The 24122-nt window shown below is 46.6% G+C and overlaps 1 protein-coding gene across 1 annotated transcript; it reads right to left on the bottom strand.

Moving 5' to 3' along the window:
* Nucleotides 1–1841: 1841 nt before the first annotated feature.
* Nucleotides 1842–23923, bottom strand: LOC136588114 (oocyte zinc finger protein XlCOF8.4-like). Its single transcript, XM_066587089.1, has 7 exons — nucleotides 23829–23923; nucleotides 6160–6286; nucleotides 5879–6046; nucleotides 5672–5795; nucleotides 5471–5586; nucleotides 5266–5386; nucleotides 1842–2719 (listed from the first exon to the last, which is right to left on the bottom strand). Exons 2-7 carry the CDS (start codon nucleotides 6235–6237, stop codon nucleotides 1926–1928), a joined length of 1401 nt encoding a protein of 466 aa, XP_066443186.1. The 5' UTR covers nucleotides 6238–6286; nucleotides 23829–23923; the 3' UTR covers nucleotides 1842–1925.
* Between the last annotated feature and the right edge of the window lie 199 nt (nucleotides 23924–24122).

The following is a 24122-nucleotide window of genomic DNA, read 5'->3' as shown; positions in this document are numbered from 1 at the left end:
GGAGTCCACAACTAGCCTTTTAGTGCAGTTTTAGGCCGCCTGCAGACTCCCAGGGACCCACTTGTCCTATCCTTCCACCATCATTTTTAATATTGCTTATCGCGTCACAGTGGTTTTGTCCCTTTAACATACCCGGATTTTGTCTTTTAAGGACTATTTAATAACGTTAGTTTCCTTTCTTTGATGTCCCAATATATTTCTCCTCCATACAAACCCGCCCCCATAATCCTGAAGGAGGATCGCGGTTATAAAAGTTACTCTTGTGTTTTTATAGGAATCTATGATCACATGACTTTATGGTATTTCTTGCACAATGCTTTGTTGTATGACCGACATTTTCTAGTTTGTTTTTCCTCTTTCTTATTTTTTATGCCCTGTAATTATTGCACACGCGTCTCCTTTTTAATCTGTTACTAGTGATGGTGTATCCCCGGCTATAACTGAGGAAGGGCCGTTACCCCAAAACCCGTCTTTTTATGCTGGTTTAAAATAAAACGGAGAAGCTGAGCTTACTTTCTCTATCGTAATGAATGTTATATTTCGGTCAGCTGCGCCGGCACACAGCACATTTTTTCCTTCACTAATCCATCAGAATAATCTCACCCGCCAGTATGACTATCATTGGGTTGGCTGCACCTTAACAACTAGGTCTTTTCCACAACCCACCATCTTACCGACCGAGAAGAATCAGATCTTCCACATGTTCCTCTACCTATAATTTTTCCAAATCACTCACCCATTCAGGTAGCTCCACCCCTTTTGTTTTTTTCCCCTTTCTACTTAAAGACTGGAGTGGGGGGGGGGGGGGGTCATCATAATGAAGTGGAAATAACACAACAGGTTTCATAAAAATGTTATATTGCTACACTACCAAAGTACTACCGTCAAATCAAAGACCACGCCAAGAGCTGAAACATGGGGATTACCTGCAGCAAAGACCAGATCCCTGTACAGGGGTTAAGTAGTGAAAACCTGAGAACCTCTTAGACTCTGCACCTCGGTCTGACCAGTGCAAATAGGACTGCCACTTAGAAGGTCTAGTGCTATTATTGGTGTTAATGATTTATTCCCTTACATCTTACTAGCTCTAAATGATTTTGGTGTCATTTTTTTTCAATTTCACCGTTACCACTACTCTTGGTAGTTATTTTCCCCTACTCAGCACTGGCACTTAGTTTCCCAACAAACTGGGGAAAAGCTAAGATCCATAGATGGTTGTAAGGCTCATTCACTTAGAAACAGCTGGACTTTGGGGTTCTGATTAACTGAATCATAACTAGAGTTGAGTGAACATACTCTGCCGAGCTTGATGCTCGTTCGAGTATTAGCGTACTCGATGGTGCTTCCTCCCCGCTGTGACGTGCCTGTTTGGGCCTCTCCCCGCCGCGATGCAGCGCGCGTCATTGGCAAATTTTTAGGCAGGCGGGAGAATGGGGGGAGGAAGAGAGAAGGAGAGAACCAAGGAAAATTAAAAACAACTCGGCACTCGGCGTCACACATACAAAAATGCTCGAGTCTCCCATTGTAGTCAATGGGGTTCGTTACTTGAGTAGAGCTCTCGAAATTTTACGATAAGCTCGACTCGAATAACGCGGACCCGAGCATTTGGACGCCCGCTCATCTCTAATCACAACGCTTATTCAGGATCCTATTGATGATCAAAAAGAGAGTGACGTTTTTTTCCCCTTAAAATGGCCTGTAATACTAAACACGCTGAGGCTTTAAATTCAGAGCTGAAAATCCACCACCACAGTTAAAATATGAATATACATATTTACATCTACGTGTGCGAAACGACTTTTGTTTCAATAAGTAGAGGTTCAGAAAATAGAACTGAAGCCTTAGGAGTCGGATATTCATTTTAATTAAATTCTGTAATGTTCCTGGTTAAATAGAACATGAGAACGGCCCCTCGATTGTGTGCATCATCTGATGCATTTCGCACAAGAAAATGGTTTCTCCCCCGTGTGAGTCCGCTGATGAGTGACAAGGTGCCCTTTACTAGTAAAACATCGCCCACAGTCACAACAGATGAAGGGTTTCTCCCCCGTGTGGGTCCTCAGGTGGTAGAGGAGAGCGCCCTTGTTGGTCAAGCATTTTCCACACTCTGAACAAGGATAGGGTTTTGTTCTCGTATGAATTACTTGATGCTTCACAAGGTTCGATTTGTACTGGAAACAGGTTCCGCATTCCGAACACTGAAACGGGTTCTCTCCTGAGTGAAATTTTAGATGTGTTGTGAGAACAGACCGGTTTGTAAAACATTTCCCACACTCAGGACATGGGAAGAGGATTTCACCTGAGTGGGTACGTTGATGACTTACAAGTTTGGATTTCTGACTGAAGCACTTCCCACACTCTGAACATACAAAGGGCTTCTCCCCGGTGTGAACTCTGTAATGTCTAACAAGATCAGATTTACGCATGAACAATTTCCCACATTCTGAACAAGAGAACGGTTTCTCGCCAGTGTGGATTCTTTTATGTACGTTAAGAGAACCATTTTGGGTAAAACATTTCCCGCATTCAGAGCACTGATACTTGTTACCACTTCCATGGGCTGTTCTACCATTATGGGGGTCTGGTAAATTGTGAGATGAACATATAATTGGGGAAATGGGGTAATGTCCGGGATAACCGTGTGTGAACTTATCGTCTGTGTCACAGTCAGAAGACAAAATGAGACGTCCGTCCAACGTATTCTTCATCATGGATCCATCTAGACAGAAAACAAAGATTACTACAGAAACATCTGCTAAGAATCACAAGGAAATAATTGTAACTTATTACTAGTGAATGGTATGCTAAAAATTCAGAAGATCTGGAGGATCATGGCTAATCTGAAAAAAGTAACGTACACAGAGAATCAGTAATCTCATCCATAGCCTTTTCTTGGCGGTCAATCACTAGACCTTCGTGGTGATGTTTGATAAACTAATCAGATTGCTGTGTAATAACACTAAGGGTGCTTTTACACGGCATCATGCGCCCAACAGGTTATCCCATAGATGATGGTTCCTGCGCTTTGGTGAATGGAGGCGAGACGGAGAGTGTGCTGGCCCACCACCTCCATTCACACTAAACAGGCAGTCTTTCATAGGCATCTGTTCATACGGGACGACCCATCATTTCGTTTTTATGCCTGCAGAAACTGAACGGCAAACAAATTTGTCATTCAGTCGTGCGAGCCCTTAGACTGAATGATAACACAGGCCAACACATTTTTTTGAATTTTCTGTCGCATGAGATTAACTGTTTCTAGGTGCATTTTCAATGCCGATTTCAAATCTGTCATCAGTTTTCTTGCAATTTGATATTTTGGATTTTAGTCAGAAAATCTATGCTTCCCATTTAATTTTTTTCATCTTTCAGATTCCACTGACTACGGGCTACATTGTGATTTGTTTACAGTCGAGTAGAGGAGATTAAATAGAGCCAAGGCCGAACCTCAAAAGGGAATAAGAACACGTCAATCTCACAGTTTGTAATATGGCTTCATTAAGTAGAGACAGATGTGTGAATAAACCTGATGCCTTCTGCTACATATGTGGCTGCTGCACACTTCCTCATCAGAGACGGAATAGAACATCTTTTGTGAGGCTTGCTTACAAAACTTACATCAAAATTCCTCTTGGTGACCGGGACAAGAAATGGACTGCGCATATTGTGTGCCATAACTGTGAAGAAATGCTTGTGACTGGACGAAAGGAAAACGAAAGGGTCTACCTGTTGGGGTTCCCATGGTTTGGCGAGATCCCAAGGATCACATTACTGACTGTTAGTTTTGTCTTGTCAGCATGAGAGGTGTAGGGAAGAAAAATCGTCATGCAATCACGTACCCTAATATACCTTCGGCAATTAGACCTGTACAACATGGTGAAGATCTCCAAAGGCTTTGCAAGTGAAGGAGGTGAAGATAGTGAGGATGATGAAGACCATGATATGGGGGATAAAATGGTTGTAGAAAGAGAAGAATCCTCATTTGACACGGCACAGTCTTCATGTCCTCAAAAACTTAATAAACAAGAACTGAGTGACTTAGTGCGTGATTTGGGCCTCTCGAAGCAATTGTCAGAGCTGTTAGCCTCAAGACTCCAGGAGAAACATTTGCTACATCGCTCAGCGACAGTTTCTTACTTCCATAATAGAGAACGAGATTTTATTAGATTCTTTTCAGAGGAAAAGGATTTTGTTTTCTGTCCCGATATTCCAGGCCTTCTCCATGAATTAGGGATAAACCCGCACAGTGCAACAGAATGGCGATTGTTTCTTGATAGCTCCAAGTGTAGCTTAAAGTGTGTTCTCTGGCACAATGGTAACGTCTACGGCTCAGTCCCAGTTGGACACTCTGTGAATTTGCGAGAAGTACAATGATGTTAGGAGAGTAATTGATCTACTGAAATATCATGAGCGCAACCGGATCATTTGTGTGGATCTGAAAAGGGTTAACGTTCTTCTAGGGGAACAAAAAGGTTTTACCAAGTAATCATGCTATATATGTATGTGGGATAGCAGAGCCTGAGAAAAACACTGGGTACAAAAGAAGTGGCCATACCGAGAAACTTTAGCAGTAGGAAGAGCAAACAATGTGAACGAACCTATCGTCAGTCGAGACAGAATAATCCCCCCCCCTCCACATCAAGCTTGGCCTGATCCAGCAGTTTGTGAGAGCCCCATTCAGAAAAGAAGAAGACCCGGACTGCGCAAGCGCGGCTAATTTGGCCATTAGACGGCGAAAATTAGTCGGCTCCATGGAAACGAGGACGCCAGCAACGGAGCAGGTAAGTGAAAAACTTCTTATAACTTCTGTATGGCTCATAATTAATGCACAATGTACATTACAAAGTGCATTAATATGGCCATACAGAAGTGTATAGACCCACTTGCTGCCGCGGGACAACCCCTTTAATTGTGTTGAAAATGCCTTAAAGTGAAATATGTAAATGCTAAATTGCAAAAAAATAAGAGCTTACAGTAAAAAACTAACTCCAGATTTGAAATCCGCATCCTCATATTATACTAAAACAAGTGTTCATATAAATGCAACAAAACATTTGCTGGCCGGTGTATCATTCAGATTCTTGCCGATCGTGGGAACGGTTTTTCGGCCCGTGTAATTATATGACTAAGGGTCTAATGACTCCCGATTCCCCTCCTGTCTGACGAACATTTTTCTCACTAGTTTGCATTGGCCGAGAAGGATGTAGCATGGAAGACTGACGCAGAGATTAAACATATTTTCTGTACTTTGCGGTTATTATCCACCTAAACTGGTATCTGTAAGAATGTCTTCCTCTGCATTCTGCCAATCATCCCAGATGTAGGTCTCTCCTTCTCCTTCCATCTCCTCAACTTCTTCAACTTTAATTATAACAAGGTCTTCAGCCTTTAAAAACAGAAATAAAAGTCTTATAAAGTAAAAACATCATTAGTCAGTGGATCTGCTCTACATGTTGCAGCGTAGATTCACATGGTATTTGGCATCTGTCTGATGGCTCTGGGGAACACAAGGATTTTTCTCTGGACCATTCCTAGAATTCACAGGCGTGGGACATCTATTTGCTGGACATTTCTTACTGTTTCCATCTGCAAGAAACACATACAAAGTGACTAAATACATGTTACTCTGTAATTAGATGATGGTCATATCTAGTGAAAAATGTTTTCTAACCTGGTGATGCCGGGGGCTGATGATTCTCCATCATGACGTCCTCATACAGATCCTTGTGTCCTTCTAAATACTCCCACTCCTCCATGGAGAAGTAGACGGTGACGTCCTCACACCTTACCGGAACCTGACAACACAATATACAGTCATCCGACAGACCCCCCTCTTAGTGTTACTATATAACTTCCCATCTTCCCCGGCGGCGCTCACCTCGCCAGTCAATAGATGAATGATCTTGTGGGTGAGTTCTAGAATCTTCTGCTCATTTATCGCCGAGTGCGTCTGAGGATCCAAGATGGAGCTCCATCCTTCTGACACACAGGGAAGACTGCTGGAGGTCACATGCTCACCAGATGTTTTCTTTACTACTGTGTAATCCTGGAAAGCGACACTAATAAACATCACTTTATACATTTTGCCCCAAAGCTCTCAGGCCTCTATTATTACTAGAGATAAGAATTACATGTGACATAATTCCCAGAATGCCTCACCTCTCCCATTAGCAGGTAGATGATCTCCAAAGTGAGGTTTAGTATCCTCTCATTCTTATTATCAATTCCTTTACCCATCACAGTAGTGCAAGTAACAGACGTTATACAAACAGAATTGGGCAACCATCTAAAAGAGAAAAAAAAGGTCAAATTATGATGACAGATAATAAAGCAAAAAGGTTGATGGAAATAGAAATAAAAGTCTAGCAAAATCTAACCCTGATGCTAGTTCTCCCTAAACCTTTTTCTAATCTACCCCTGTCACTGACCCTAACATCAGACACCACTCTCCCTGAATGACCCACTAATCTCTAATGGACTCCCTTATCAAAAACCCTGATAACAACAACCAATGAGAGGCCACTAGTACCAAGAGACAAAGAAGACAAACAAAACAAAGCTGAACTATGAAAACAGATCAGGCAGATGTAAAGAAGGAAGGAACAGACAAAAACCATGAGGCTAAAAAGCAAGGACTGGAATAGACCTAATCCTAGAAACCAGACGACAGTGACAAGCTAGAATAGAAAAAGATATTAGAAATAAACAAGGAATACTGGATATAGATGGACATATTTCTGGTATAACCATCAACCCACTGCAGAAGCAGAAATATTCAAAATGTAACTAAGCTTTTTAAAAACTTCTGACAGCTCAGACGTTTTAATAGGTGGTTGTCCGGGGACTGAGCCCCACCAATCACTAAGATGGAGAGAACAGAAGTGCTCATCTAACTGCTATGTCCCTTTGGCTGTTATCAGGAGTGGTGTGAAGACTCCATATACTTTCTACATAGCCCACACAGCCTGCTCGAAGCAGTGATAGAGTTAAATGGAAATAGACGCCCCTGACACATTCACATGAGGCATCACTTGTATATCAGACAGTGGTAATATTCAACTCTAGTTGACTGCATTTTTAGCAAACATTGCATGTACATAAAAATACAGTTTTGCCATGATGTCCCCCCCCCCCCCCCACCATGTCCTCAGTAGACTCCCATGAGAAGGGTATAGCCCAACCTCTGCAGGTACGTCTAATACTGGCTAAGGAGAGAGCGCAGCTAGTAGGGAGGTGGGCTGTATTACTGTGACAGCACATGGGCCAACATCTACTAACCCTGGGTTACAATCGCTATGAGGCCCTTTTTGACCTCCATGTTGAGTGCCTGCTATGTGCAAACCCTGGAAGTGTGGAGGGCGGTGCAGCCTCTAAATGCAATATGGCAGAGGGAAGTACTGTGTGTTGCTGCTTGCATGAGCATCCTCATCTCAGGCATGTGACTTCATGTTCATCGGTCAAGTGGCCTGAGAGCAGCGTGAATGGGACAGAGCTGCTATACAATGCATGGTGCTGCGTTTCATAAGGACCGACTCAATGTCTAACAATCAGAGTAATCCGCTGATCACCGACCCTTCTGAGTAATCAGGGACTAGAACATGTAATATTATTACATTTCAAGCTCCTCTTAATCTCTTTTATCAAATTTACCATTACCACGTCCTCAGGCAGAGAGTTCCATAGTATCACTGCTCTTACAGTAAAGAATCCTGTTCAATTTTAGTGTATAAACCATCTTTCTTCTAGATATAGAGAGTGTCTCCTTGTTACAGTCCTGGGTATAATAGATGATGGGAGAGACCTCTGCACTGACCCCTGATATATCTATACATAGTTATTAGAGCGCCCCCTTGTTATAGTCCTGAGTATAAACAGATGATGGAAGAGATCTCTGTACTGACCCCTGATATATCTATCCATAGTTATTAGAGCGCCCCCTTGTTACAGTCCTGGGTATAATAGATGATGGAAGAGATCTCTGTACTGACCCCTGATATATCTATACATAGTTATTAGAGCGCCCCCTTGTTACAGTCCTGGGTATAATAGATGATGGCAGAGATCTCTGTACTGACCCCTGATATATCTATACATAGTTATTAGAGCGCCCCCTTGTTACAGTCCTGGGTATAATAGATGATGGGAGAGATCTCTGTACTGACCCCTGATATATCTATCCATAGTTATTAGAGCGCCCCCTTGTTACAGTCCTGGGTATAATAGATGATGGAAGAGATCTTTGTACTGACCCCTGATATATCTATACATAGTTATTAGAGCGCCCCCTTGTTACAGTCCTGGGTATAATAGATGATGGCAGAGATCTCTGTACTGACTCCTGATATATCTATACATAGTTATTAGAGCGCCCCCTTGTTACAGTCCTGGGTATAATAGATGATGGGAGAGATCTCTGTACTGACCCCTGATATATCTATCCATAGTTATTAGAGCGCCCCCTTGTTACAGTCCTGGGTATAATAGATGATGGGAGAGATCTCTGTACTGACCCCTGATATATCTATACATAGTTATTAGAGCGCCCCCTTGTTACAGTTCTAGGTATAATAGATGATGGGAGAGATCTCTGTACTGACCCCTGATATATTATACATGGTTATTAGAGCGCCCCCTTGTTACAGTTCTAGGTATAATAGATGATGGGAGAGATCTCTGTACTGACCCTGATATATCTATCCATAGTTATTAGAGCGCCCCCTTGTTACAGTCCTGGGTATAATAGATGATGGGAGAGATCTCTGTACTGACCCCTGATATATCTATACATAGTTATTAGAGTGCCCCCTTGTTACAGTCCTGGGTAGAATAGATGATGGAGAGATCTCTGTACTGACCCCTGATATATCTATACATAGTTATTAGAGCGCCCCCTTGTTACAGTCCTGGGTATAATAGATGATGGGAGAGATCTCTGTACTGACCCCTGATATATCTACATAGATATTAGAGCGCCCCATGGGTGTTTTACGCTTACAACCATGTGAGCTCGGCATTAGGAGGCACTGTGTGTTTCACTGGCACAAGACATACCTCGGGTACGGTGAGGGGTATGCGGGCTAGGTGCACACTTGTATTAAAAATAAATGGTCTGTTGATGCTCTGTTTTACAGCCGTGTGCAGTTCCATGTGGCATTTTATTGCGGTCTGTCTGTCCGTATCTTTTACTTCCGTTTGCCATCTGTTCATGTCCAAAAAAGACTGAAATAGACTCATGACGCATCATCCATCTAGAGGTTAGGAAGTCAGTAGCTACCTGAGATATAACGAAAGCCATGAGATCGCTATAGAAATACGAATTAGGGCTCCTTCCCGCATATTTCCTGTCCGTATCGCATCCATATTACAGACATCGTAGACCCTATAGATTTACATTGGGGTATTTTTACGCCATGAGTGGTTGTGTGAGCGGCTTGTCAGATGTTAGTCTGTAATCACAGGCGCCCATTAAAGTCTATTACACATAGAAGCAGTTGCATTCGCTGCGTTTTGCTGCATGCTGACAGGAGACATTGGGGAAAAAACGTAAGACCTTAATTCGGCCTTCCTGCATTATTTTGTGCATGTGTGAAAAACGCAGTCAATATGCACGCAAAACCGGCATACACACCAAAAACACAACGCATACGCACACCCGCGTGATTTCATGCACTGAAATTGCATATGCCTGGGTGCATGAGCCCTCAGGGTGGTCCACAGGGGGCGTTATGTGCCACGGAATTTCCGCGACATTTACGGTAGTAGAAAATGAATGAGATTTTGAAAAAAAATAATCCACAAGCTGCAGAAAAAGTCTGCGAGGAAATTGACATGCGGTGCAGAAAGCAATTCAGCAGGATGGCAATTTAATTGCCATTTCCAATGCGGAATCTGCCTCTCCTCAATTCAAGGGTGAATTCCGCACTGGAATATGTAATAAAACCCGGGCTTTGAGGAAGGATCTAGTCCCAGAGGAGCCCCCCCCCCCCCGTCCCAGGGAAGCCGCCCCCCCATCTGAGGGGCGTGTCTGTTCTCTGTGCTATGTAGGCGGAGCTTGTGTGAAACTCCTCCCCAAGAATCTGCAGCACTAGCCAACCAATGAACTTCCCTCTTCCCCGCTGCTGGCTGGGTGAAATCGCAGGCCTTCTCCCCGCTCATCCTGCCTGCTGTCGCTGCTGATCCTCCAGTCCCTGTATGCTATTTGCCACCTCCCACTCCCCAGTCGCACAGTGCCTGTATTAGCTGTGCCCCCCTGTCTGCCCTCATTAGTCTCTAACCACCCCCGTTCCTGGCCACCTTTCCGGTATCCGCTGCTCTTCTCTCCCCCAGTACTAGACCCATCCTAGTATATTCCTGGAAATACCATGTTTCCCCGAAAATAACATCCTGTCTTATATTAATTTTTGCCTCAAAAGAGGCGCAGGGTCCTATACTTACCTAGCATGTGCCGTCTGGGTCCCTCTGGCTACTTACCAGCGTTCCAGCAGGCTTGCTTGCAGTTTTTAGCGCCGACAGAACATAGCTTGCTGGTAACAGTGTAACTGGCGGAACCGCAGCGCTCAAGAACCAATCAGAGCAATTGCTTGCTGGAGGCGGGGTTTACAAACCATGTTACCAGCAAGCGATGTTCTGTCGGCGATGAGAACTGCAAGCAAACCTGCCGGAACGCTGGTAAGTAGCGGGAGGGACCCAGATAGCGCCCGCTACGTAATTATTGTTTTTTGGGGGTTTTTTTCAGGGTAGGGCTTATATTTCAAGCCACCCCACCTTCCCCACAAAAAAAAAAGAAAAAAATCAGGGTATATCTAATTTAAGGGGTAGATCTTACTTTTGGGGAACATGGTATTTCTTCACACCTGTCCCCCTATCTTCCACACTGCGCAAGACCAGCCTCGGCGCCCCGCACCCACCTCTAGCGCACTTCTTCAGCAGAATGATCTATTCATACTAATCTAGATGTTTTACATCTGAGGTAGGTTATAATAAGTATTCACTCTGTCACCTACTCTGAGCCAAGCTTATGGGCTGACGGTAGGTGACCCGCTGAGTCCGGGGATGTGTTACCTGCCCCATCATTCCCTGTCATCGCTGAAGCCGCCGCTCAGTACATTGAACGGTGCTGCTGAGCTGTCCGCCCGCTCTAAGTATATAATGCTGCACGAGGGTACAACACATCTGTTTTTGGCTAGTTCCACAAGGCTGAGCTCGATAACGAGCGGATGCAAGACGGTTTTCTGTCACGAACGCCTCCCATCACTTCAATACAGTTGCGATCTTCCGGCGTGGAGGATGGAAAGCCTCACACCACTCGGCCCCATTGAGAAGGATAGTTGAAGCATTCCAAGTGAACACCAAGGAGCGGACATGCCCTCCATCTCTGTGACCCCACTCAATGGGGTTCATCCTAGTATGAGGTTTGTTCATTCTCACATTGTTTTCTCAGCTATGTGATCCCAGCCTTTGCCCGTCTCGCACGAATATGAGCCCATTCTTATAGTTAGGTCATACAGAGGAGTGACTGTTTTCCCAGATCGCAGCATTATCTTTCCTTGGGTGTTCCCTCGGAACGCATTGCATCGCCCATTGTTGTCACAGGTGTGATGCGATGCGGAGGATCGAAACTTCACCAAACTTATGCCAGGCGGATTTAACACAAAAACGCCTGGCATCGGCATGGGAATCGGTTATTGGCGAGAGCGATATCGGGCCAAGTTTCAGGGCCAATATCGCCTTCCGGTGTGAAATCAGCCTCATACAGATGTAACAAACACTTGTTTTAGGGTTTGTTGTATAAAATACTTTGTGTCCCTCCCCTATATAAGGTCTGTGGCCACATGATACATAGTGTCAGCCTGCTCCTCTATATAAGGTCTGTGGCCACATGATACATAGTGTCAGCCTGCTCCTCTATATAAGGTCTGTGGCCACATGATACATAGTGTCAGCCTGCTCCTCTATATAAGGTCTGTGGCCACATGACACATAGTGTCAGCCTGCTCCTCTATATAAGGTCTGTGGCCACATGATACATAGTGTCAGCCTGCTCCCGTGTATAAGGTCTGCTGGCACGTGATACATAATATCAGCCGGCACCCCTATAGAAGGTCTGCGGCCACATGCTGCATGGTGTCAGCCTGCTCCCCTATATAAGGTCTGTGGCCAGATGATACATAGTGTCAGCCTGCTCCACTATATAAGGTCTGTGGCCACATGATACATAGTGTCAGCCTGCTCCTCTATATAAGGTCTGTGGCAACATGATACATACTGTCACCCTGCTCCCCTATATAAGGTCTGTGGCCAGATGATACATAGTGTCAGCCTGCTCCACTATATAAGGTCTGTGGCCACATGATACATAGTGTCAGCCTGCTCCCCTATATAAGGTCTGTGGCAACATGATATATACTGTTAGCCTGCTCCCCTATATAAGGTCTGTGGCAACATGATACACAGTGTCAGCCTGCTCCCCTATATAAGGTCTGTGGCCACATGATATATACTGTCAGCCTGCTCCTCTATATAAGGTCTGTGGCAACATGATACATACTGTCAGCCTGCTCCCCTATATAAGGTCTGTGGCCACATGATATATACTGTCAGCCTGCTCCCCTATATAAGGTCTGTGGCAACATGATACACAGTGTCAGCCTGCTCCCCTATATAAGGTCTGTGGCCACATGATACATCGTGTCAGCCAGCACCCCTATAAAAGGTCTGCGGTCACATGATGAAGTGCAGCCTGTTCCCCTATAGAAGGTCTGCAGTCACATGATGCATTCTGTCAGCCTGCTCCCCTATATAATGTCTGGGGCCACATGACACATGTCAGCCTGCTCACCTATATAAGCTCGGCGGCCACATGATATATAGTGTCAGCCTGCACCCCTATATAAGGTATGCAGACATATATAGTGTCAGCCTGATCCCCTATATAAGGTCTACAGCCACATGATATATAGTGTCAGCCTGCCCCCTATATCAGGTCCGTGGACATATGATATATAGTGTCAGCCTGCCCCCTATATAAGGTCTGTGCCCACATGATACACAGTGTCAGCCTACTCCCCTATATAAAGTCTGTGGCCACATGATATATAGTGTCAGCCTGCTCCCCCCTTATATAAGGTCTGTGGCCACATGATATATAGTGTCAGCCTGCTCCATGTAAGGTCTGTGGCTACGTAACATATAGTGTCAGCCTGCACCCCTATAAAAGGTCTGAGGTCACATGATACATAGTGTAAGCCTGCTCCCCTATATCAGGTCTGTGGCCACATAATATATAGTGTCAGCCTTCTCCTCTATATAAGGTCTGTGGCCACATGATACATAGTGTCAGCCTGCTCCTCAATATAAGGTCTGTGGCCACATGATACATAGTGTCAGCCTGCTCCGCTATATAAGGTCTGTGGCCACATGATACAAAGTGTCAGCCTGCTCCCGTGTATAAGGTCTGCTGGCACATGATACATAATGTCAGCCTGCACCCCTATAGAAGGTCTGCGGCCACATGCTGCATGGTGTCAGCCTGCTCCCCTATATAAGGTCTGTGGCCACATGATACATAGTGTCAGCGGCCACATGATACATACTGTCAGCCTACTCCCCTATATAAGGTCTGTGGCTACATGATACACAGCGTCATCCTGCTCCCCTATATAATGTCTGCGGCCACATGACACGTCAGCCTGCTCACCTATTTAAGGTCGGCAGCCACATGATACACAGTGTCAGCCTGCTCCCCTATATAAGGTCGGCGGCCACATGATACACAGTGTCAGCCTGCTCCTCTATATAAGGTCTGTGGCCACATGATACATAGTGTCAGCCTGCTCCGCTATATAAGGTCGGCGGCCACATGATACACAGTGTCAGCCTGCTCCCCTATATAAGGTCTGTGGCCACATGATACATAGTGTCAGCCTGCTCCTCAATATCAGGTCTGTGGCCACATGATACATAGTGTCAGCCTGCTCCTCAATATCAGGTCTGTGGCCACATGATACATAGTGTCAGCCTGCTCCGCTATATAAGGTCTGTGGCCACATGATATATAGTGTCAGCCTGCTCCGCTATATCAGGTCTGTGGCCACATGATACATAGTGTCAGCCTGCTCCCGTGTATAAGGTCTGCTGGCACATGATACATAATGTCAGCCTGCACCCCTATAGAAGGTCTGCGGCCACATGCTGCATGGTGTCAGCCTGCTCCCCTATATAAGGCCTGTGGCCACATGATACATACTGTCAGCGGCCACATGATACATACTGTCAGCCTGCTCCCCTATATAAGGTCTGTGGCCACATGATACATAGTGTCAGCCTGCTCCCGTGTATAAGGTCTGCTGGCACATGATACATAATGTCAGCCTGCACCCCTATAGAAGGTCTGCGGCCACATGCTGCATGGTGTCAGCCTGCTCCCCTATATAAGGTCTGTGGCCACATGATACATAGTGTCAGCCTGCTCCCCTATATAAGGTCTGTGGCCACATGATACATAGTGTCAGCGGCCACATGATACATACTGTCAGCCTGCTCCCCTATATAAGGTCTGTGGCCACATAATACATTGTGTCAGCCAACACCCCTATAAAAGGTCTGCGGCCACATGACACATGTCAGCCTGCTCACCTATATAAGGTCGACGGCCACATGATATCTAGTGTCAGCCTGCATCCCTATATAAGGTCTGTGGCCACATGATATATAGTGTCAGCCTGCTCCCCTACATAAGGTCTGCGGCCATATGATACATAGTTTCAGCCTGCTCCCCTATATAAGGTCTGCGGGCACATGATACATAGTGTCAGTCTGCTCCTCTATATAAGGTCCGCGGGCACATGATACATAGTGTCAGCATGCACCTCTATATATCCCCTATATAAGGTCAGCGGCCACATGATACAGTGTGAGCCTGCATCCCTATATAAGGTCTGCAGCCAAATAATATATAGTGTCAGCCTTCTCCCCTATATAAGTTCTGCAGCCACACAATATATAGTGTAAGCTTGCTCCCAAATATAAGGTCTGAAGACTTATGATATATTGTGTCAGCCTGCTCCCCTATATAAGGTCTGCGGCCACATGATACAGTGTCAGCCTGCTCCCCAATATAAGGTCGGCGGCCACATGATACATAGTGTTAGCCTGCTCCTCTATATAAGGTATGTGGACAAATGATACCTAGTGTCAGCCTGCTCCCTTATATAAGGTCTGCGCCCACATGATACACAGTGTCAGCCTGCTCCCCTATATAAGGTCTGTGGCCGCATGATGTATAGTGTTAGCCTGCTCCTCTATATAAGGTATGTGGACAAATGATACCTAGTGTCAGCCTGCTCCCTTATATAAGGTCTGCGCCCACATGATACACAGTGTCAGCCTGCTCCCCTATATAAGGTCTGTGGCCGCATGATGTATAGTGTCAGCCTGCTCCACTATGTAAGGTCTGTGGCCGCATGATATATAGTGTCAGCCTGCTCCCCTATGTAAGGTCTGTGGCCACATGATACATAGTGTCAGCCTGCTCTCCTTTCTATGGTCTTTGGCCACATTATATATAATGTCAGCCTGCTCCCCTATATAAGGTCGACAGCCACATGATATACAGTCTTAGCCTGCTTCCCTATATAAGGTCTGTGGCCGCATGGTATATAGTGTCAGCCTGCTCCCCTATGTAAGGTCTGTGGCCGCATGGTATATAGTGTCAGCCTGCTCCCCTATGTAAGGTCTGTGGCGGCATGATATATAGTGTCAGCCTGCCCCCCTCTGTAAGGTCTGTGGCCACATACTATATAGTGTCAGCCTGCTCCCTTATATAAGGTCTGTGGCCACATAATACATACTGTCAGCCCGTTCCCCTATATAAGGGCATTGGGCATATGATACATAGTGTCAGTCTGCTCCTCTATATAACGTCTGCGGGGCACATGATACATGGTGTCAGCCTGCTCCCATATATAAGGTCGACGGCCGCATGTTATATAGTGTCAGCCTGCTCCCGTATATAAGGTCTGTGGCCACATGATATATAGTGTCAGCTTGCTCCCCTATATAAGGTCTGCGGCCACATGATACATAGTGTCAGCCTGCTCCCCTGTATAAAGTCAGTGGCCGCATAATATATAGTAACAGCCTGCTCCCCTATGTAAAGTCTGTGGCCACATGATATATAGTGTCAGCCTGCCCCCCTTTGTAAGGTCTGTGGCCACATGATATATAGTGTCAGCCTGCCCCCCTATATAAGGTCGGCGGCCACGTGATATATAGTGTCAGCCTGCTCCTGTATATAAGGTCTGCAGACATACAATATATAGTGTCAGCCTGCTCCCCTATATAAGGTCTGTGGCCACATGATACATAGTGTCAGCGGCCACACGATACATACTGTCAGCCTACTCCCCTATATAAGGTCTGTGGCTACATGATACACAGCGTCATCCTGCTCCCCTATATAAGGTCTGTGGCCACATGATACATAGTGGCAGCCTGCTCCCCCATATATCCCCTATATAAGGTCTGCGGCCACAGAATATAAAGTGTCAGCCTGGTCCCCTATATAAGGTCTGTGGCTACATGATACACAGTGTCAGCCTGCTCCCCTATGTAAGGTCTGTTGCCACATGATATATAGTGTCAGTCTGCTCCCCTATATGAGGTCTGCGAGGTCTGCGCCCACATGATGCATAGTTAGCCTGCTCCCCTATATAAGGTCTGTAGCCAAAATGATACATAGTGTCAGCCTGCTCCCTTATATAAGGTCTTCAGACATATGATATATAGTGTAAGCCTGCTCCCCTATATAAGGTCTGCGCCCACATGATACACAGTGTCAGCCTGCTCCCCTATATAAGGTCTGTGGCCGCATGGTATATAGTGTCAGCCTGCTCCCCTATGTAAGGTCTGTGGCGGCATGATATATAGTGTCAGCCTGCCCCCCTCTGTAAGGTCTGTGGCCACATACTATATAGTGTCAGCCTGCTCCCTTATATAAGGTCTGTGGCCACATAATACATACTGTCAGCCCGTTCCCCTATATAAGGGCATTGGGCATATCCCCTGTATAAGGTCAGCGGCCACATGATACATAGGGTCAGCCTGCTCCTCATGATATACAGTCTTAGCCTGCTTCCCTATATAAGGTCTGTGGCCGCATGGTATATAGTGTCAGCCTGCTCCCCTATGTAAGGTCTGTGGCCACATACTATATAGTGTCAGCCTGCTCCCGTATATAAGGTCTGTGGCCACATGATGTATAGTGTCAGCCTGCTCCCCTGTATAAAGTCAGCGGCCGCATGATATATAGTAACAGCCTGCTCCCCTATGTAAAGTCTGTGGCCACATGATATATAGTGTCAGCCTGCCCCCCTTTGTAAGGTCTGTGGCCACGTGATATATAGTGTCTGCCTGCTCCCCTATAGAAGGTCTGCGGCCACATGATACATAGTATCAGCCTGCTCCCCCGTATATCCCCTATATAAGGTCTGCGGCCATATGATACATAGTGTGAGCCTGCACCCCTATATAAGGTCTACAGTCATATATTATATAGTGTCAGCCTCCTCCCCATATAAGTTCTGCAGCCACATGATATATAGTTTAGGCTTGCTCCCCTATATAAGGTCTGAAGACATATGATATATTGCGTCAGCCTGCTCCCCTATATAAGGTCTGCGGCCAAATGATACAGTGTCAGCCTGCTCCCCAATATAAGGTATGTGGCCACATGATATATAGTGTCAGCCTGCTCCCCTATGTAAGGTCTGTGGCCACATGATATATTGTGTCAGCCTGCTCCCCTACATAAGGTCTGTGGCCACATGATATATTGTGTCAGCCTGCTCCCCTACATAAGGCCTGTGGCCACATGATATATTGTCAGCCTGCTCCCCTATATAAGGTCTGTGGCCACATGATATAAAATGTGACAGCCTGCTCCCTATATAAGGTCTGTGGCCACATGATACACAGTGTCAGCCTGCTCCCCTATGTAAGGTCTGTTGCCACATGATATATAGTGTCAGTCTGCTCCCCTATATAAGGTATGTGGCCACAGAATATAAAGGGTCAGCCTGGTCCCCTATATAAGGTCTGTGGCCACATGATACACAGTGTCAGCCTGCTCCCCTATGTAAGGTCTGTTGCCACATGATATATAGTGTCAGTCTGCTCCCCTATATGAGGTCTGCGCCCACATGATGCATAGTGTCAGCCTGCTCCCTTATATAAGGTCTTCAGACATATGATATATAGTGTCAGCCTGCCCCCCTTTGTAAGGTCTGTGGCCACATGATATATAGTGTCAGCCTTCTCCCCTATATAAGGTCGGCGGCCACGTGATATATAGTGTCAGCCTGCTCCTCTATATAAGGTCTGCAGACATACGATATATAGTGTCAGCCTGCTCCACTATATAAGGTCTGTAGCCAAAATGATACATAGTGTCAGCCTGCTCCCTTATATAAGGTCTTCAGACATATGATATATAGTGTAAGCCTGCTCCCCTATATAAGGTCTGCGCCCACATGATACACAGTGTCAGCCTGCTCCCCTATATAAGGTCTGTGGCCGCATGGTATATAGTGTCAGCCTGCTCCCCTATGTAAGGTCTGTGGCGGCATGATATATAGTGTCAGCCTGCCCCCCTCTGTAAGGTCTGTGGCCACATACTATATAGTGTCAGCCTGCTCCCTTATATAAGGTCTGTGGCCACATAATACATACTGTCAGCCCGTTCCCCTATATAAGGGCATTGGGCATATCCCCTGTATAAGGTCAGCGGCCACATGATACATAGGGTCAGCCTGCTCCTCATGATATACAGTCTTAGCCTGCTTCCCTATATAAGGTCTGTGGCCGCATGGTATATAGTGTCAGCCTGCTCCCCTATGTAAGGTCTGTGGCCACATACTATATAGTGTCAGCCTGCTCCCGTATATAAGGTCTGTGGCCACATGATGTATAGTGTCAGCCTGCTCCCCTGTATAAAGTCAGCGGCCGCATGATATATAGTAACAGCCTGCTCCCCTATGTAAAGTCTGTGGCCACATGATATATAGTGTCAGCCTGCCCCCCTTTGTAAGGTCTGTGGCCACGTGATATATAGTGTCTGCCTGCTCCCCTATAGAAGGTCTGCGGCCACATGATACATAGTATCAGCCTGCTCCCCCATATATCCCCTATATAAGGTCTGCGGCCATATGATACATAGTGTGAGCCTGCACCCCTATATAAGGTCTACAGTCATATATTATATAGTGTCAGCCTCCTCCCCATATAAGTTCTGCAGCCACATGATATATAGTTTAGGCTTGCTCCCCTATATAAGGTCTGAAGACATATGATATATTGCGTCAGCCTGCTCCCCTATATAAGGTCTGCGGCCAAATGATACAGTGTCAGCCTGCTCCCCAATATAAGGTATGTGGCCACATGATATATAGTGTCAGCCTGCTCCCCTATGTAAGGTCTGTGGCCACATGATATATTGTGTCAGCCTGCTCCCCTACATAAGGTCTGTGGCCACATGATATATTGTGTCAGCCTGCTCCCCTACATAAGGCCTGTGGCCACATGATATATTGTCAGCCTGCTCCCCTATATAAGGTCTGTGGCCACATGATATAAAATGTGACAGCCTGCTCCCTATATAAGGTCTGTGGCCACATGATACACAGTGTCAGCCTGCTCCCCTATGTAAGGTCTGTTGCCACATGATATATAGTGTCAGTCTGCTCCCCTATATAAGGTATGTGGCCACAGAATATAAAGGGTCAGCCTGGTCCCCTATATAAGGTCTGTGGCCACATGATACACAGTGTCAGCCTGCTCCCCTATGTAAGGTCTGTTGCCACATGATATATAGTGTCAGTCTGCTCCCCTATATGAGGTCTGCGCCCACATGATGCATAGTGTCAGCCTGCTCCCTTATATAAGGTCTTCAGACATATGATATATAGTGTCAGCCTGCCCCCCTTTGTAAGGTCTGTGGCCACATGATATATAGTGTCAGCCTTCTCCCCTATATAAGGTCGGCGGCCACGTGATATATAGTGTCAGCCTGCTCCTCTATATAAGGTCTGCAGACATACGATATATAGTGTCAGCCTGCTCCACTATATAAGGTCTGTAGCCAAAATGATACATAGTGTCAGCCTGCTCCCTTATATAAGGTCTTCAGACATATGATATATAGTGTAAGCCTGCTCCCCTATATAAGGTCTGCGCCCACATGATACACAGTGTCAGCCTGCTCCCCTATATAAGGTCTGTGGCCGCATGGTATATAGTGTCAGCCTGCTCCCCTATGTAAGGTCTGTGGCGGCATGATATATAGTGTCAGCCTGCCCCCCTCTGTAAGGTCTGTGGCCACATACTATATAGTGTCAGCCTGCTCCCTTATATAAGGTCTGTGGCCACATAATACATACTGTCAGCCCGTTCCCCTATATAAGGGCATTGGGCATATCCCCTGTATAAGGTCAGCGGCCACATGATACATAGGGTCAGCCTGCTCCTCATGATATACAGTCTTAGCCTGCTTCCCTATATAAGGTCTGTGGCCGCATGGTATATAGTGTCAGCCTGCTCCCCTATGTAAGGTCTGTGGCCACATACTATATAGTGTCAGCCTGCTCCCGTATATAAGGTCTGTGGCCACATGATGTATAGTGTCAGCCTGCTCCCCTGTATAAAGTCAGCGGCCGCATGATATATAGTAACAGCCTGCTCCCCTATGTAAAGTCTGTGGCCACATGATATATAGTGTCAGCCTGCCCCCCTTTGTAAGGTCTGTGGCCACGTGATATATAGTGTCTGCCTGCTCCCCTATAGAAGGTCTGCGGCCACATGATACATAGTATCAGCCTGCTCCCCCATATATCCCCTATATAAGGTCTGCGGCCATATGATACATAGTGTGAGCCTGCACCCCTATATAAGGTCTACAGTCATATATTATATAGTGTCAGCCTCCTCCCCATATAAGTTCTGCAGCCACATGATATATAGTTTAGGCTTGCTCCCCTATATAAGGTCTGAAGACATATGATATATTGCGTCAGCCTGCTCCCCTATATAAGGTCTGCGGCCAAATGATACAGTGTCAGCCTGCTCCCCAATATAAGGTATGTGGCCACATGATATATAGTGTCAGCCTGCTCCCCTATGTAAGGTCTGTGGCCACATGATATATTGTGTCAGCCTGCTCCCCTACATAAGGTCTGTGGCCACATGATATATTGTGTCAGCCTGCTCCCCTACATAAGGCCTGTGGCCACATGATATATTGTCAGCCTGCTCCCCTATATAAGGTCTGTGGCCACATGATATAAAATGTGACAGCCTGCTCCCTATATAAGGTCTGTGGCCACATGATACACAGTGTCAGCCTGCTCCCCTATGTAAGGTCTGTTGCCACATGATATATAGTGTCAGTCTGCTCCCCTATATAAGGTATGTGGCCACAGAATATAAAGGGTCAGCCTGGTCCCCTATATAAGGTCTGTGGCCACATGATACACAGTGTCAGCCTGCTCCCCTATGTAAGGTCTGTTGCCACATGATATATAGTGTCAGTCTGCTCCCCTATATGAGGTCTGCGCCCACATGATGCATAGTGTCAGCCTGCTCCCTTATATAAGGTCTTCAGACATATGATATATAGTGTCAGCCTGCCCCCCTTTGTAAGGTCTGTGGCCACATGATATATAGTGTCAGCCTTCTCCCCTATATAAGGTCGGCGGCCACGTGATATATAGTGTCAGCCTGCTCCTCTATATAAGGTCTGCAGACATACGATATATAGTGTCAGCCTGCTCCACTATATAAGGTCTGCGGCCACAGGATATACTGTCAGCCTGCTCCCCTATATAAGGTCTGTGGCCACATGATACATACTGTCAGCCCGTTCCCCTACATAAGGTCTGTGGGCACATGATACATAGTGTCAGTCTACTCCTCTATATACGGTCTGTGGCCACATGATACATGGTGTCAGCCTGCTCCCCTATATACGGTCTGCAGCCATATGATACAGTGTCAGCCTGCTCCCCTATATACGGTCTGCAGCCATATGATACAATGTCAGCCTGCTCCCCTATATACGGTCTGCAGCCATATGATACAGTGTCAGGCTGCCCCCTATATACGGTCTGCAGCCATATGATACAGTGTCAGGCTGCTCCCCTATATACGGTCTGCAGCCATATGATACAGTGTCAGGCTGCCCCCCTATATACGGTCTGCAGCCATATGATACAGTGTCAGGCTGCCCCCTATATACGGTCTGCAGCCATATGATACAGTGTCAGGCTGCCCCCTATATACGGTCTGCAGCCATATGATACAGTGTCAGGCTGCCCCCTATATACGGTCTGCAGCCATATGATACAGTGTCAGGCTGCCCCCTATATACGGTCTGCAGCCATATGATACAGTGTCAGCCTGCTCCCCTATATACGGTCTGCAGCCATATGATACAGTGTCAGGTTGCCCCCTATATACGGTCTGCAGCCATATGATACAGTGTCAGGCTGCCCCCTATATACGGTCTGCAGCCTAATGATACAGTGTCAGGCTGCCCCCTATATACGGTCTGCAGCCATATGATACAGTGTCAGGCTGCCCCCTATATACGGTCTGCAGCCATATGATACAGTGTCAGGCTGCTCCCTATATACGGTCTGCAGCCATATGATATACAGTGTCAGGCTGCCCCCTATATACGGTCTGCTCCCCTATATACGGTCTGCAGCCATATGATACAGTGTGAGGCTGCCCCCTATATACGGTCTGCAGCCATATGATACAGTGTCAGGCTGCCCCCTATAAACGGTCTGCAGCCATATGATACAGTGTCAGGCTGCCCCCTATATACGGTCTGCAGCCATATGATACAGTGTCAGGCTGCCCCCTATATACGGTCTGCAGCCATATGATACAGTGTCAGGCTGCTCCCTATATACGGTCTGCAGCCATATGATACAGTGTGAGGCTGCCCCCTATATACGGTCTGCAGCCATATGATACAGTGTCAGGCTGCCCCCTATATACAGTCTGCAGCCATATGATACAGTGTCAGGCTGCCCCCTATATACAGTCTGCAGCCATATGATACAGTGTCAGGCTGCCCCCTATATACAGTCTGCAGCCATATGATACAGTGTCAGGCTGCCCCCTATATACGGTCTGCAGCCATATGATACAGTGTCAGGCTGCTCCCCTATATACGGTCTGCAGCCATATGATACAGTGTCAGGCTGCCCCCTATATACGGTCTGCAGCCATATGATACAGTGTCAGCCTGCTCCCCTATATACGGTCTGCAGCCATATGATACAGTGTCAGGCTGCCCCCTATATACGGTCTGCAGCCATATGATACAGTGTCAGGCTGCCCCCTATATACGGTCCGCTCCCCTATATACGGTCTGCAGCCATATGATACAGTGTCAGGCTGCCCCCTATATACGGTCTGCAGCCATATGATACAGTGTCAGCCTGCTCCCCTATATACGGTCTGCAGCCATATGATACAGTGTCAGGCTGCCCCCTATATACGGTCTGCAGCCATATGATACAGTGTCAGGCTGCCCCCTATATACGGTCCGCTCCCCTATATACGGTCTGCAGCCATATGATACAGTGTCAGGCTGCCCCCTATATACGGTCTGCTCCCCTATATACGGTCTGCTCCCCTATATACACACCCATGGTCGCACGTTATAAGGATACCACAATCCAGAATAAATGGACACAAATGACATCAAACAATAACAGAGTGCAAATCCCCAGAAGCTCCTGTATACAGTATATACACCGGAGTACCTGCCGGTCACAGCGATGTCTCCGCTTCTCGCGCTGCCGTCCTCTCACCCGGAAGTCATCCCGCTGCGTGCCCCCTAGTGACGGGGGTCTGACTATGGTGACGGGCGGTACGACTCCCGGGGCTCTAGTGACAGGGTGGTCTGACTACCGAGGCTTTGGTGACGGAGGGGTCTGACTACCGGGGCTCTGGTGACGGGGGGTCTGACTACCAGGGCTCTGGTGACGGAGGGGTCTGACTCCCGGGGCTCTAGTGACGGGGGTCTGACTACCGGGGCTCTGGTGACGGAGGGGTCT

This window comes from Eleutherodactylus coqui, chromosome 13 (assembly GCF_035609145.1).
Source record: "Eleutherodactylus coqui strain aEleCoq1 chromosome 13, aEleCoq1.hap1, whole genome shotgun sequence".
NCBI classification, from domain to species: Eukaryota; Metazoa; Chordata; class Amphibia; order Anura; family Eleutherodactylidae; genus Eleutherodactylus; species Eleutherodactylus coqui.
The sequence above is the reverse complement of the archived record's forward strand: the minus strand, read 5'-3'. Positions and strand labels throughout refer to the sequence as shown.